This window comes from Theropithecus gelada, chromosome 12 (genome assembly GCF_003255815.1).
Source record: "Theropithecus gelada isolate Dixy chromosome 12, Tgel_1.0, whole genome shotgun sequence".
In the NCBI taxonomy this organism is placed as follows: Eukaryota; Metazoa; Chordata; class Mammalia; order Primates; family Cercopithecidae; genus Theropithecus; species Theropithecus gelada.
In genome coordinates this window covers 67,911,892-67,927,091 of record NC_037680.1, presented here as the reverse complement: position 1 = coordinate 67,927,091, position 15,200 = coordinate 67,911,892, and the positions used below count along the sequence as shown (strand labels likewise).

The following is a 15,200-nucleotide window of genomic DNA, read 5'->3' as shown; positions in this document are numbered from 1 at the left end:
CTGTCTCAAAAATGCTGGCTCTCAGCATACACACAACACAAACACACACACACACACACACACACACACTCTCTCTCTCTCTCTCTCTGGCACACATGCAGGAATACACGACCAAATGTTGTTACATCTACACAAAGATTACTTGGTAGATTCAAAGTGATAGTGTGTTGCATCTACACAAAGATGATTCGTAGATTCAAAGTTACAGTTACTTATAATGTCTATATAACACAAGATTTAATTTCTAACCATTCCACTTTACTAAAGACATTACAAAAAAATTTTTAAATCTTACCTCAAAAATCTCAAAGCCATAAATGTCCAAAACACCCATGACCTTCTTTCTCACTTTTGTTTGTGCCTTAAAAAAGTTTCAAATTAAAGGGTTAATTAAGGCATGAAATATAACACTACAAGCATCCAAGGAACACAGATACATATTACAAGTTAATCATGTTTCTTAAGTAAGAAAATAACTGTAATTTAGCTGTTTTTTAAAAAAACTTATGAGATGGGGCATTGCTATAGAACTTTTAGAAATTTTAATAATAGGTGATATATTTAAAGAAGGCATTAGTGGTGCCTTTTGAAATCACCTAGTCCAACACCTTCATTTTAATAATGAATAGATTAAGATCTAGTGAAGTAAAGTGACCTTTTCAGTGAAGTGTGTACAACTAGCTAGCAGGTGAGCCAGGCCGGAACCTGTGCCGCCGACCTCCAGAGTAACTCCACAAAGACCATCCGACTATTCACCAGTCAGAAGCAACACACACGGCAAAACAAAATAAACGAAATCCCTGACCAATTTCAATCTTATACATGGTAAACGCTTTTTAAGGAATAATCTTTGTAAGTAGTAATCAATTATTTGATTATAAATTTAAACTTTATTCAACTTAATGTTTATACGGTGAATACCATTTATTACAATGGATTTTGCTCATAGAAATTCAGTACCTTAATGCTTTCATTGATTCGATTTACCAACCACGAAAACAACCTGCTGTAGAGGTTTTTAGCCAGAGCATCACGGGCATAATAAGCCTATTAAAAAACAAATAAACAAAACTTAACACTAACAATTCCACAATGCTTACTTCCAATAAAATCATAAAGATATTTTTTAAAAAATATTCAAAGCGCTTTTATTTCACATTTCTTTGCAGAACCAGTTTTATTGTGCCATAAACAATCAAGTTGTTAAGAGAATGAGGCAAATTGTTTATACACAGTTACACTTTTTCACAAACCAGGAAACTAATTTTAAATACTGCAAAAAACTTTCACCACAAAGATATTTATTTCAATGTCATGGAACAGAGAAAAATCAGACGCAATTTAGAAGTCCAACAATAGGGGGTAGTAAGAGAAACATGCACTGAGAGTATGTTACATAGTCATCAGAGAGTGATGGTTGTGAAAATCAGGTAATGAAATGGAAATGCTCATGTAATGTGAAAATTAAACAACTGTATACTTAATATGGTAACATTTTTTAAAACCCTTATACACAGAAATGGAAATTCAAAGGAGATATATTAAAATGTCTTTGACTGATGGAATCTGTAAATTTTTTTTCTTCACTCAATCTTTTTTTTATTTTTAAATGTTTTTGGAGACAGAATCTCACTCTGTTACCCAGGCTGGAGTGCAGTAGCACAATCTCAGCTCACTGCAACCTCCGCCTCCTGGGTTCAAGGGATTTTCATGCCTCAGCCTCCTGAATAGCTGGGACTACAGGCATGTGCCACCACGCCCGGTTAATTTTTGTATTTTTAGTACAGGGTTTCGCCTTGTTAGCCGACTGGTCTTGAACTCCTGGCCTCAGGTGATCCACCCACCTCAGCCTCCCAAAGTACTGGGATTAGAGAGGCATGAGCCACCACGCCTGGCCACACTAATCGTTTGAGTATTAAAAAAAACTTCCACAATGCGTTCTTTTAAGTTATAGAATGAACATAACCCCCTTCTTATGTGCTTATCTACTTTTAAAGCTATTCAGAACTACTTGACAAAGAGGCAGAAGACATATGCATCTCTATGACTCTTGGAATCCAAAGGCTGGAGAAAGTCAGGTTTGGACAGCAGAATCTAAACACACTTAAATGTACCAAGTGCCCAGAGCGCATAGTAGGTAAGTACTAATGAGATGTTTAATACCAGCATCCTGGGGAGGCCTGGAGGTTGGGTGTCAGCAGCCTAACAAGGAACTGGCCTTGGGAGAGAAAAAGCTTGAGGTTTTGTTTCTATTTTCAACGGGCTGGCCATATGTGTGTATTTTGCTGCTTGTAACTAAAAAGTTGGGTATTACTATTAAAATTAATCAGTACATTTTTATTTTACAAAAAGCACAACTTTTGTTAGATTATGTGGCAATACTTTCTCTACATTTCTTCCTAAATAAAATGTAACAACTTTAATTAACACATTCACTTCCCTGGCAACATAACACAGCTGAAGATAACACATTTTCCCTGCATCTGACATTTCCATGCAAATTCCAAACCTCCCTCCCTACTCCAATCAGGGTTAGAGAATATACCTAGGAGTTGGCAACAAACAAACAAACAAACAAGGGAGGGAATGCTTCCATAGTAGAAAATGCATGTCAAATGCTCAAACAGAGAAATCAGAATATAATTTAGGTGCATCTTTCCCCAGTACCCTTTCTTCTAGTTTTTACTTTCTTAAAATAGGTCATTTAAGTGCTTAGAATAATGCCTAGTACACAGTTAGTCTACAGATGTACTTACATTGCTTTCTGAAGTATCCTTTTCGTCTACTACTACCTCATGAGCCGAGATAATTTCCAAATCCTTTCCTTTTTCTTATGAATTGAAGTTATCTCAAAACACCATGTATTTGTTGATGAGCCCTTTTTTATCTTAATGTCATCCAGCTTTTTTAGTTATATGCTGCCTACTTTCAACAAGCCACCATTTCAATAAGCAACTGAACTAACAGTGACAATTTCTTCTGGTAAACTGCTTTATATTTTTTAAAGTGTATTAACAGCCAATATTAATCTTCTTTGGTTCCTTCAACAGTATTTATTCCAGGGGTCTCAAACTCAAATGCTTCCAGGGACTGTGTGATAGAAATGAACAGGAAATGATGGCTCTCTCTGTCGGGGTTACAGGATGCATTCCAGGCTAAAGGCACTCAAATTCAACATTTAAAGAGCAAACAAAACCAAAGAAAATACTACCCTTTAGTCAAATAAAAATATTGAGCTTTACCTGGCCCTAGGGGCTGCCAATTTGCCACCTAGCTGCCAATGTGCCGCCCCTGACTTCCTGAGCCTGATTCATGCCACCGAATCTCCACAACAATATCCTATAAAGCAGTAAGGGAAGGAATGTCTATTCCCACTTAAGGACTACTAATATGGTGTGTAGAAATGAGGGAAGCCTCAAAGTGCACTAATTCACCATCTCAGTTTCAAAGCACACTATGAAAAGACCATGCACTTCTGCAGGTGCACGGAACTCACAGAGGAAAAGTCCAGGTGGAATGTGCTGCAGACATGGACAGTAACAACAGGCATGGTCCAGGACGGCAAGTGACAAGCAAGGTGGAGACTCAGAGATGCACAGACATGGGGCCAACCCTCCAGGAGTTTAGAGGTGAGCTAAGGAGATCAAACTAACACAGAGGAAACAAGCAGAGGGCAGGTGCCAAACTGCAAAGAAAAGGGGGTTCTCAGGAGGCCTATTTGATCAAAGAAGTCTCCTTGGATGGGGCACAATCAGGTAGAGCATTTAGATGGGCAGAAGGAATGAGCACGGCATGGGGGGCGACGGGCAGGCAGGAGCAGAGGCACCAGGTAACAGAGAACTAGCAAGGAATAAACTGAGGTAAGCTGTGTGGGATCAGATTTCAGAGGACATCAGAAGCCAAGGAAAGAGTGTTTAGGAGAAGCTGAAAAACTCTTGTCTTGAGTTTCTATTATTGCAGTATTAGTCCTCCTATCTAGAGAAAGGTCTAAACGCCTTGGGAAAAGGAGGCATGGGGCAATAAAGGTGATGCTGGGGCCCAGGAATTGAAACTATGAGGAAAGGCTAGTAAAACGAATCACTTTTCAGAGGAATCAAAACCTCCCAGGCAATAGATCAGTGGAACCAGATACTCTGAATACTACATAAAAAACAAAACAAAACAAAACAAAACACCCAGTTGACTAACGAGCCGAATAGCTGAGGATCTCTAGCCAAATTCTTTTATGCCAAAGGTTAAGAAAATGTGGAAAGTCTTCTTCAGTGATGTAAGGTGCCTAAAATAAGCTTAGAAAGTCAGAGGTACCTGGGCCTGGTTCCCAAAAAGGATGATTAAAAAAGCAAGAGTAAAACACACAATTTTAAAAAGACCCAAAATATACATATTCCTAAAGGGTCTTCTTAAACAATACAGGCTTTTTCATGGCTTCCTTACAGACTTAACAATTCCCACTCTGGCTACTGAAAATGTCCAAACTCGGTGGCTCTCAAAATGTGATCCTGGACCAGCAGCAGCAGCAGAAGCAGCAGCAGCAGCAGCAACAGCAGTGTCACCTCTGAATTTATAAGAAATGCAAATTCCTCAGTCCTACCCCAGACCCACTGAATCAAACACTGGGGGTGAGGTCTGCAAAACCACCAGGTGATTTTGATGCACGTTCAAGTTTAAGAATTACTGTTGCAGATTTGCCACTCTGACTGCAGACTTCACCTTTCCAGCCACATTGCTCTGACTCCCTTCACATAGCTACAGCTGTAGCCAAGCCTGATCAATCCAGGTTCTCAAACCTGGCTTTTCTCAATGTTTTCTTTTTGATATGCCCTTTCAGCCATACTTCACACATCTAAATCCTTTGATTGTCTCCATGAGGTCTTCCCTAATCCCTTACTTCCCCACTCATGGCCTATGTGTGGGCTTGTGCTGTACAGGCTCTCAGCAGCATTTTCTTAATTGAGTAAGCTACTCCGTATCTGACTGTGAATTAGTGAGGATGACTTAGACAGATACGACAGCAAAAGCAGTAATTTAGGAGGAAGGACAGGCAATGGCTATAGCTAGCAAAGGATTGCTACAAACCAAATTTCCATATATATAAAGTTATGATATTTGCCACAGCCAAAATAACTCACCTAAAATAAGATATCAATGTTGAAAGCTAAGGACACAAAGGCATTCTTGCATTATAGTAGGAAAGGCTGGTTCAGCAACAGAGAGCAAGCCTGGCTCCACCCTACTATTTATATAAGGAGGCTTTATGGATAGTTATGAGGAGGATGAGACAACAAGGAATACAGTTGGACAAAGTGGGCCTGAGTGGAAGTCCTAAGTTAGTAATTTAATTCCAGTCTGAGTCATTGACTGGTGGGAAAATGTGTAAGCCATAGCACAAAGGGTTTTAGTGAAAGGGCTGCAGAAGCTGCCTGGGTATACACGTATGTACACAGGCATGCAACCACCCAAACATCCACCCACTTAACCTGAAGCAAACGGAGAGAAGGCAGCAGCTCAGATTTGTGTCTTAGAAAGACTAACGACTTCACTGGCCCCAATATCAAGGGTAGAGGGGGTTCAAGAAGTAAGGCAGGGAGGCCAATTCGGCCACTTGATCACAAAACTGTCTTCTCCCGCTGTCTTCTCCAAATCAGTAAATGACAACTCCATGTTTCCAGTTGCTTGGGCCAAAACATTAAATCACTCTTGATTGTTCTCTTTCTCTTAAACCAGCTAGCACCAGCAAGTCCTGTTGCCTCTACCCTCAAATAACATCCACAGTGTGACCACGTCTCACTGACTCCACTGCAACTACCTGGTTCAAGCCACCATCTTCTCTGGGTTAGTGCACATCTCCTTGAAGGTCCCTCGCTTTCACTCCTTTTTCCCCGACCCTCTGCTCTCCACATCACAGCCAGAGTGACCCTTTGAAATACAAGGCAGTCATGCCACTGTTCTGCTCAAAACCCTCCAGTCATCTCCCACCTCACTTCGAGTCTCCTTCCCTGGCCCAGGGAGCTCACTGATCTTACCATGGGCTAGTTTGCTACAGCACTCATTTCTTATGTCTACTGATTATTATCTAATTCCCTCTACCAGAATTTTAAGCTCCATGAGGGGAGGGATCCTTATCTGTTTAGTTTACTGCTCTGTTGCCAATGCCTGGAACATAGTACAACGATTGAGATAATAGCCTGTAAACTAAAATCTTTGTTTATACTTATATGAAAATAGCACAGACTTTTAAGAAACTTTCTTCTGTACATTATGTTTCACCCACCTGAGCCACATTCAGTGTAGTTGAAACTTTCTCCTGTTTGGCTTCAACTGTTCGGAAACTGAATGCTCGTTCTAGAACTGATTGATCAATGCCGGTCAATTCACAAATTTCTTTTAACTCTGTGGGAAGGTGGGGGATGGACACAAAAAGTGACTGTACATGTGCTGCTAATAATAATTTTGAAGGCTTAGGATGTTCCTTCTAAATCATAATCAAACAGATCAGTATAAAATGTATACATCAAAAAACAAAGCTTAGCCATAGTTCTATTTCTGCTCAGTTTCATTAGAAAGCTTTCTCACACCAATGCAAAGCAGAAGTTTTACTTTCTACATTAAAAACTGGGCAGAAGTTCAAAGCAAGTTTCCTAAACAAAGTTGATTCTCCGCGGATGTACCATTTTTATCTTTGATTTTGCTTTCATCTAGACCATTCACTCGAGATTCAGGCTTGAACTCAATGTTCCCCAGTTTCAACACCGCTGCCACCACCGCCAAGACAGACTCAGCTTCATGATCCATAAAGCCCACAATCTGCATGGCATTCTGGGGAGAGAAAAAAAAAGCAAGTATTTTTTTCCCATAGTTCTTTTCTTTTCTGTTCTTTTCTTTTTTTTTAAATGAATCATATTACAGATTTATTTCTGGGGGAAAAACCTCATAAAAGACAAAGCTATATCGAGTTCAGTGGTTTCCAACTGTGATTCGAGGAACCCTGGGGGACCTCTGGTGCTGTGGTGGGGGTTGGGAGGGCATGTAAAGAGGAAGACAGAAGAAACAGGAGGCTGAGAGCAGAGACTTGGGTGTCCACCTCCACTTCAACCACAGCAGCTCAGTTTGTATATATGTTGTTTTTTTTACACTGAGGTTTTGCTACTAGCAACAAAACCAACTTGCACAACTCCATACAAAGAAAAGCTCCTCATTCATTTTACATATCAGAAAAACTGTGGGTTGCAAAGGTGAAGTGCCCAGCCCAAGATACTGGGTAACAGGAGGCATCTGTTCATTCATAAATTTTTACGGAGTGCTAATTACGTGCCAAGTAAAGTGGTTCTAAAACCGGTCTTGGACTCAAGGTTTAAACAAAATCATGTCCAGGGATCAACAGACTATTGCTTCCATATGAAGATGTTTATATAGTTTTCTAAAATGACATACTCTAAGAGATACTTTCTTTTTGAGAACAGCTGGCTTTTTAAAAATGGCTAGGCTACATAGCAATGGGAGTAATGCAAGGTTTTGTTATTGTTGTCAAACATATACAAAAGTAGAGAGAGCAGGGAAAGAACCCACATGTCCTTTCACTCACCCTCAACAATTAACAGATGCCAATTTTGTTTTATCTATAATTCATCCTACTCTCCCCTTTCCCCATCACCACAGCTGTCTCATTTGCAAGTAAATCCCAGTTACCACATCATGTCTAGTGTATCACACATTAAGACAGAAAACAGAGTATAGTGTTATTTAAAATCATCTTTTCTAATGAATGTGGAATGCTAATCGCTCTGGTTTATATATGAGTTTCTAAAAGTGTATAAAAATGAGATTTTTTTCTGTCTCAAAAATAGTTTTGATTTAACATGATCCAAAGGCAGTTGGAAATTAACTTTTGCCATAAAAAACATTTGGAATTTAAAAATAACCTTAAAGGAGTCAAACCCTAGGATAACATAATAAGAAAGCTCCTTATGATAAATGGTAAAATCACACGCTCTAATAAAAGCATGGCCTTCACAATCTTGTGTGATTTTTGAGCTAGTAAAAAAATCAAAGTAACAAAAATAGAATTCTTGTATAATTCTAAAACCTTAGGGAGAATGAGCTACACTTTAAAGAAAACTCAGAATTGTTACCAGTTCCCGCTGAGCAATGCAGTGGCATGCAGTTTAAAGCTTGATGAAAGTACTACATCTTACCCGCACGGTTCTAAAATTTGCTGCATCATCCACTCCATTCACTTTGGCCGAATCCAGACTCAGGTAGTTATATTTGCTGAAATCCCTCTCAAGCTTAAGTTTATCTATTGAATCAAAGACACAAGTTGTTAAGTTGCTTCAATAAATCCAATCTTTAATATCTCATTCCCTTTGATATCTTGTTCACATCGGTAAAATGGCTTTGGGATTAAGTACTGAATCAAAAGAACAAAAATTATACCCAAATATCAGTAACAGCGTATTCTTAAAATGACTTTTATCACTGTGATAGCACACTTTGTTTTACACTTATCTAGATAAGTCTCTTTCAAGTTTTTATAATAAAAAATATCTTCAATGTATTATTTCATTATAACATATGATGTCTGCCTGGTGATTCCTTCACCATTGGATATTTGGGTTCTCTCTAGTTTATAATAATAAATATAGGCCAGTGATAAATGTCTTCATACCAATTGCTTTTTGGATTCATTTGAATTATTTTGTTGGAATATAGTCCAAAAAGTGGTGTGACTCGATGGCAGCCTCTAATTGTAAGAGGTCCTCGCTTTGAAGTAACACCCACAAGCTCCAAGCAGATCAGTGACAACTCTGCTGGCTTGATCCTTATAATACATGCACAGTAGATACTTCAGGGCTGTTTTAATTTGCATTTGTTGATTATTAGTGAAGATGACTTTTCCTAAGTGGTATTGACTTTTCATAGCTCTTCTTGTTTGAACTATTTGTTCACTACTTTTCATCATTTAGCTATTGGCTATTAGATAGTATCTTTGTGGAATTATGCTAATTCTCTAAAATTCCAAAGGCCAGATTTTTATCTCTTGTATCAACTGCAAAATGTCTTCTCCACTATTTTTAAATATTCGCCTAACAATTTGTTTTTATATAATTGTACTCATGTAATTAGAACGCTGATAATTTTCTCTCCCCAAAGAGAAAAAACATATTCTTCCATTTTATATTTTAAATGTATGATCAGTCCCTGCCCTACTAATTGGCTTTGGCCAAGTCCAGACTGAGGTAGTTCTAGCTGCTGAAATCCCACTTGTGTCGACTGAATCATCTGCACAGTCCTCAACACAACGGAGATGTATGGCACAGTATCTGGTGAGGTACAGGAACATTACACATACCCTGGCGTGTGGTAGAAGCAAACACACCATGTTCTTCACTTCAACTAGAATCATGGAAAATTCTTGAGAAGGAAGGGGCAAAGCATAGGGAGTATGTTTTAAAGAGAATGCGTCAGAAAGTGCTGTGACACTGAAAATTAAAACACAGAAACAATTCAGGCACGAGGCCTGTAATCCTAGCACTCCGGGAGGCCAAGGCAGGAGGATCACTTGAGCTCAGGAATTAGAGATCTGCCTGGGCAACATAGTGAGACTCCCAGCTCCAACAACAACAACAACAACACACAGAAACAGAGACTTACTGAGGAGCTCTTCAGAGGCACCAGAGAGCAGTTGATAGAACACATGGAAGTTTCTTTCACCTCTTGGCTGTTTAACAACCCGAGATTTCTCTAAAAGATCTAAAGAGAAGAGTTAAATCATAGTATTGCATTTGTTTCACCTTCAAATCCATCATGCTTTTTTTCCTTCTCACTTTCTTTTTCACTTTCTATTATGCATTAATAAAATGAAATAATAAAGGAAGCTATATTTTCAGTTCTACCTTCAGGAAGAAGCACAACTCTAATGAAAATCACATTGAGTTTCATTTTCACCTAATGAAAATCCTACACAGGTCACATTCTTTTTAAATAATGAATATATAAATAAGTTACATTCAACACACTGATTAAGATAATATCATTTTTATTTTAATAATGCTCTTGATTTTTTATGATGACATTAAATTCCTGAAAATGTAACATTACAAATGTAAGCAATGAAATACAGCCATTCAATTATGAGTCTACCTAGTAATTATAATAAAAAATTAGTTAACACTTTGAGATCTTTATTATGTGCTAACTGCTTTACAGATAGTATCCCACTGAATCCTCCCAACCATTTTATAAGGTATCATTCTACAGCTGAAAACACTGATCGTTCAGGAGTTTACATAACTCAGCTGGCAACCTGTGGAACTAGGATTTGAAATCAGGACTCTTGCACTCACATGGCCCACTACCTGGGAGATGCAAAGTACAGTTTGTGGATATCTTGAAGTCTTAGAGAAAGATGGTTCTCATTGATTTGGTGTCATTTGATATTATATTTTCACTGACCCCAGATAATTTTCAACCCATAAATCTGAGGTTTTACCAAATTTTCAAATGGGGAAGGAGGAAGGAAGGGAGGGACGAGAAAGGAATCACTATGGCAGTATACAGCACGAAGCAAAGTACAATGGAAGAGGGTATTCTTGCCTGGAGCCCTGCTTATCACTGACTAGTGATACAAAAGGCTGTGGGCAAAGGCAAACTTCAACTACAAAATTCCAAATTAGTAACGTCATCACTGAGCACTAATTCTAGAGAACACACAAATTTGACGTCCCCCCAATCAGGCTGCAATCTAAAACATCACGAAAAATGCTTGGTAAGGGAGAGAATGATGTGCCATTTAATCTAGTAATGATCATTCAACTTTTTAATTCATATTTCTGGAACCTACACCAGCATTTATGGAGGAGTTTAGGTAGAGTGAAAGGGTATATATTTGATGAATGAGAAGTCCTAGGGCGCTCCAAATACGTAAGATTGTAAGAATAAAGAGATGCAGCGTAAGAAAGCATAAAAATTAAGCCAACTGAAAAAGAACAAAAATATGTAAGTACAAAAATTATTAGGCGCAGGATGCTGCAGATTTTTCATGTTCTCCGGCTCTCATATGACTTGGAAGACTGCCAGTGTCCTTAAATCATAGATGGAAAATAATGAAGCCTTCATATTTAGAAAACATGAAAACAAAACAAAAAAACCCCAAAGGTTGAAAAGTACAAGTGGGATATAACTTAGGGAAAAAAAGGATTGTGTAATAATTACCATCTCTAGAAAATGGAATGTTTCAATTAATACGTAAAAACTGACGTGCAAAGCAGAAGATAGACTAAATACACAATGTTAAAGATATAGTACGATTTTACTTATCGTGTGACTGAGCTTCTGTGGGATCCTGTAACAGTTTCAGAAGAAAAAACCCACAGGGCATGGGCACATTCTTCATTGAAAAGCTAATTTTTATAGGAAATTCCTCCAGTTTAGAAGAAAGTGGCTTGATTACATAAAAAATATAAACGCTACATTTGACTTCATCCATTCATGCACAAATTCCTTCAAACAGGTCATCTACTGCTAACGCACCACGTGCCAGCGATTTGGGAAGAAGCCTGGCACCAGCTGGACACATGCTGACCTTCCACTTGGCCTACAAAAGTCACACGTGTTCCTGGCTGCTCTTGCCACCCAAACCAACAGCAGCAGCTCTCTTCACAGTGAGATGCCAAGGCCTTTGTGAGTGAGGACAAGGTGAGCTGCTGTCTCTCACCTTACAGTGGCACCTTGTAATGATGACAAGCTATTGTTTAGCAGCACTTCCACAATCACATTACAGGGGGGCTGGGCGCGGTGCCTCACGCCTGTAATCCCAGCACTTTGGGAGGCCGAGGTAGGCGGATCACAAGGTTAGGAGATCGAGACCATCCTGGCTAACACAGTGATACCCCGTCTCTACTAAAAATACAAAAAATTAGCCAGGTGCAGTGGCAGGCGCCTGTAGTCCCAGCTACTTGGGAGGCTGAGGCAGGAGAATGGCGTGAACTCAGAAGGCAGAGCTTTCAGTGAGCCGAGATTGCCCCACTGCACTCCAGCCTGGGCGACACAGCGAGACTCTGTCTCAAACAAACAAATAAACGAACAAACAAACAAAAAAACACAATCACATTACAAAAGCAAACTGTAGTAGGTCAAGACATGAAATAACACCTTCAAAAAGCCCATGATAACACTACACTGTGCAGTCTCGTGTTTGACACCTTTTGAATAAATGCTCATAGACATTGCAGAGTGCAGAAATGGCAATGGCTATAAGATTCAGCAGATAACAACTACCAAGTTAAAGAATAATATTCACTTGTGTGCGATGTGAAAAGGAATGCTGGCCAAATGTACTTTGTGAACTGCGCACACTGAAATCATCAGTGATTACTCTCATATTCAAATGTGAAACATGATACTATCATATTCAACCCTGAACACCTTCCCTGAGGTTGGTTTTTATAACCCCTATTTTACAGATAAGAAAATGAGGCTCGCATCCCACTCTTGGTAAAAGCAATAGAGACAGAATTCAAAGCTCTGGGTGACTAGGGATCATGCTTACAGTCTTTACAATTTTCCAGCCAAAAAAGAAAAAGCTATGCCCTTAAACACTTGGAAATGCTGTACTTTGTATAAATACATGAATTCACCTAAGCAACTCAATCACAAGATGAGGAATCTTTTATTACAAAGCAGCTGAAGGTTTTACCACTTAAAATGCTTACGCTATTACCCTAGAGCCTCCAATTTCAGTTTCTTTATGACTTTTCTCGTAAGTCACAAGCTTCCAGGTAGAAAAGTAATCAGGGAAAATGTTTGCCCCCGAATAATTTACTCGTGCTTAAGACCATTCCTTATTGGTTTTCTTCCCCTAAATGTGCATGCACCAACATAATCTAACAGCTTGAAGCCATACCAAATAATTACTCAAAGTAGAGAACATAAATTCACTATAGGGATTCACCACCTGACTATTTTAATTTACTTAAATGTGCCCCTGAATCAAGTCAAAGCAGAACTTTTGCACAGCCTTCTCTTCTGCCTTAGGTGTACTTCTACCACCACCAGTTGAGCCTCTGCTAGCAAGATTTAGTAAAGAAGAGTTATTATTAGACACTGGATATTCAGTACAGAAGAGATATTCTACATATTCTAATGCAGCTACATCCTCCTCACAAGATACGCGTTTAAGTTTATATTAAATTTAGCATAAATTTCCATTTTAAGGAAAGAGATAAACATATTAAGCCACTCTAATGGGGAACTTAAGGGGGCAGGGACAAAGAAATAACAAATCAGAACCTGCCCCCCTGCCCTACTGCACTGCCGCTGCCTATCAACACGGAGCCTGGCCGTCATGTAGGGGCTTTCCTAGTTCGACTCATTACCAGCTGGTCCACAACACGTATAGTGCCTGTGCGTGTCAGAGACAGCCTCCCCAAGGCACAAGGTGTAAAAGAAATAGTCTAAGACTGTACCTGCTGGAGGATGAAGTTTTTTTTAACAGACAAATAAATAAAAAGACATGTATTGGTTGAGAAGAAAAAAAAATCACATCACATACTTTGGGATGTAACAGAGAAAGGGTTAGATAGTATGATAAAAGCTTCATTATTTTATGTATACTGTCCTCTCCTGGAAAAAGAAGTGGTCCAAATTCTTGATTAAGGCTAATTATGAAAAAAATCAGCTTTGTCTTGTGAAGTGAGAAAGAGAATGAAAGCCTGATTGAAAGACTATCACTCAAACTGATGACTACAGAGACCCTGTGCCTCCTCTCCAGTTGCTCCAAGACGAATATTATGAAAAAAGCATCTCAGCGGCATTTAGGTTCTTTCAGTGAATTTATGCCTCCTCAGTAAAGCAAAAGGATACATTAAACAACAAGCATGTGCCCGTGATCTAAGCAACTATAATTTATCTACCTTTTTCCTCTTGTCTTAATCACTCCCGAAGAAAAAGTACCAAACAACCAGTGAAGGAATGGGCATAACGGATGGTAGTTTCAGCGGAAAATTCTGATTATGAACTTATGTTTACTTACTTATTGGGATATATATTCTAAAATCTATTCTATACTTTTTCTGAAAACAGACAACATAACCCTCAAGATTGACAACTAGGAAGGTTCACTCACGACAAATCTTAAAGATTAAAAAAATGGGGCAAATGTCTTCTTCCAAATCATTCATTCACTTTGTATGTATACTATAGTAAATGAAAAAAGATATGAACATCGACCTCAGGGCTCCGACAGCCGTGGTCTCACATGATTCTCTATCTATTTGCAGGTTTGCTTTGAGGGATCTAAAGCATCTAGCATGCCATGACATTACAATTCTTCCCCCACTTCCACCGCACTTTGCAGCATTTTAAGAAATCAACTTCAAAGTTTTCACTCAAAAGTCAGTATCCTGAAGTTATAAAATCAGCATTAAAGATAGCTAGACATATTGCATTAAAGTTCTGAAAGGGTTTCCAGTGTTTGTACAGGAAAAATTGACTTGGGCTCTAAAGCACTAAGAAAAACATAGCTTATTATATACCTAATTACTGTTTTTTATTAGGATTTTGTTATATACATATAGAATATATGTATTTTGACAACAGATTGTTTTCTGATGCGAATTTAATGTTCATCTAATAATTGAAAATTTGTTCATGAATGTATCTGAATCTAAAATTCTAGACCCAATCCTGAAATAAAAGTAATGAAATATCTGGTCCTTACTATCTTGATTTACTACCCTAATAAACACAGATTAATGAATTAATTAATTAATCTGAGGTTAATTTAGATATATTTCAACATCTGGCTTCTTCAATATTTGTATATAGTCTCATTTCATGATAAATAGTCTTTCTTCATGACAAACGTATTTTGTAAAAAGAACAACAAAGTAAAACTGAGATAAAGGGAAAGCATCTACTTTCATATAAAGGAACCCATTACGAAGTCACAGCACTGCTCTTTTGAAATTTTAGTATTTCAGTTGTATTGCTACAGATACTTCACAAACAATGATTGACTATTTCTGTCTTCTTCAGGAGCTTTAAAACTCAAAACTAAAAAAAAAAAAAAAAAAAAAAAAGGCTCAGCCTTGTATGTATTAGAAATCAGGCAATGTATTGACTTAGTTTTTGATTTGTGACCTTAAAAAGGCAGATTAAAAACAGACACTTTATTAAGGAATATCCACTCACTACTGAGAACT

General features: G+C 38.3%; 1 protein-coding gene across 6 annotated transcripts in view; it reads right to left on the bottom strand.

The window, feature by feature from the left end:
• The window catches only part of MYO1B (myosin IB), a 181,158-nt gene that overhangs the window by 53,571 nt on the left and 112,387 nt on the right, over positions 1-15,200 (bottom strand). For all 6 annotated transcript variants that reach the window (XM_025404093.1, XM_025404094.1, XM_025404095.1 and 3 more), the window contains exons 8-13: positions 9,652-9,750; positions 8,193-8,296; positions 6,669-6,816; positions 6,272-6,390; positions 961-1,047; positions 296-361 (exon numbers count right to left, since the gene is read on the bottom strand). In XM_025404093.1, coding sequence (XP_025259878.1) covers positions 296-361; positions 961-1,047; positions 6,272-6,390; positions 6,669-6,816; positions 8,193-8,296; positions 9,652-9,750 — 623 coding nt within the window. The remainder of the gene's footprint in view (positions 1-295; positions 362-960; positions 1,048-6,271; positions 6,391-6,668; positions 6,817-8,192; positions 8,297-9,651; positions 9,751-15,200) is intronic.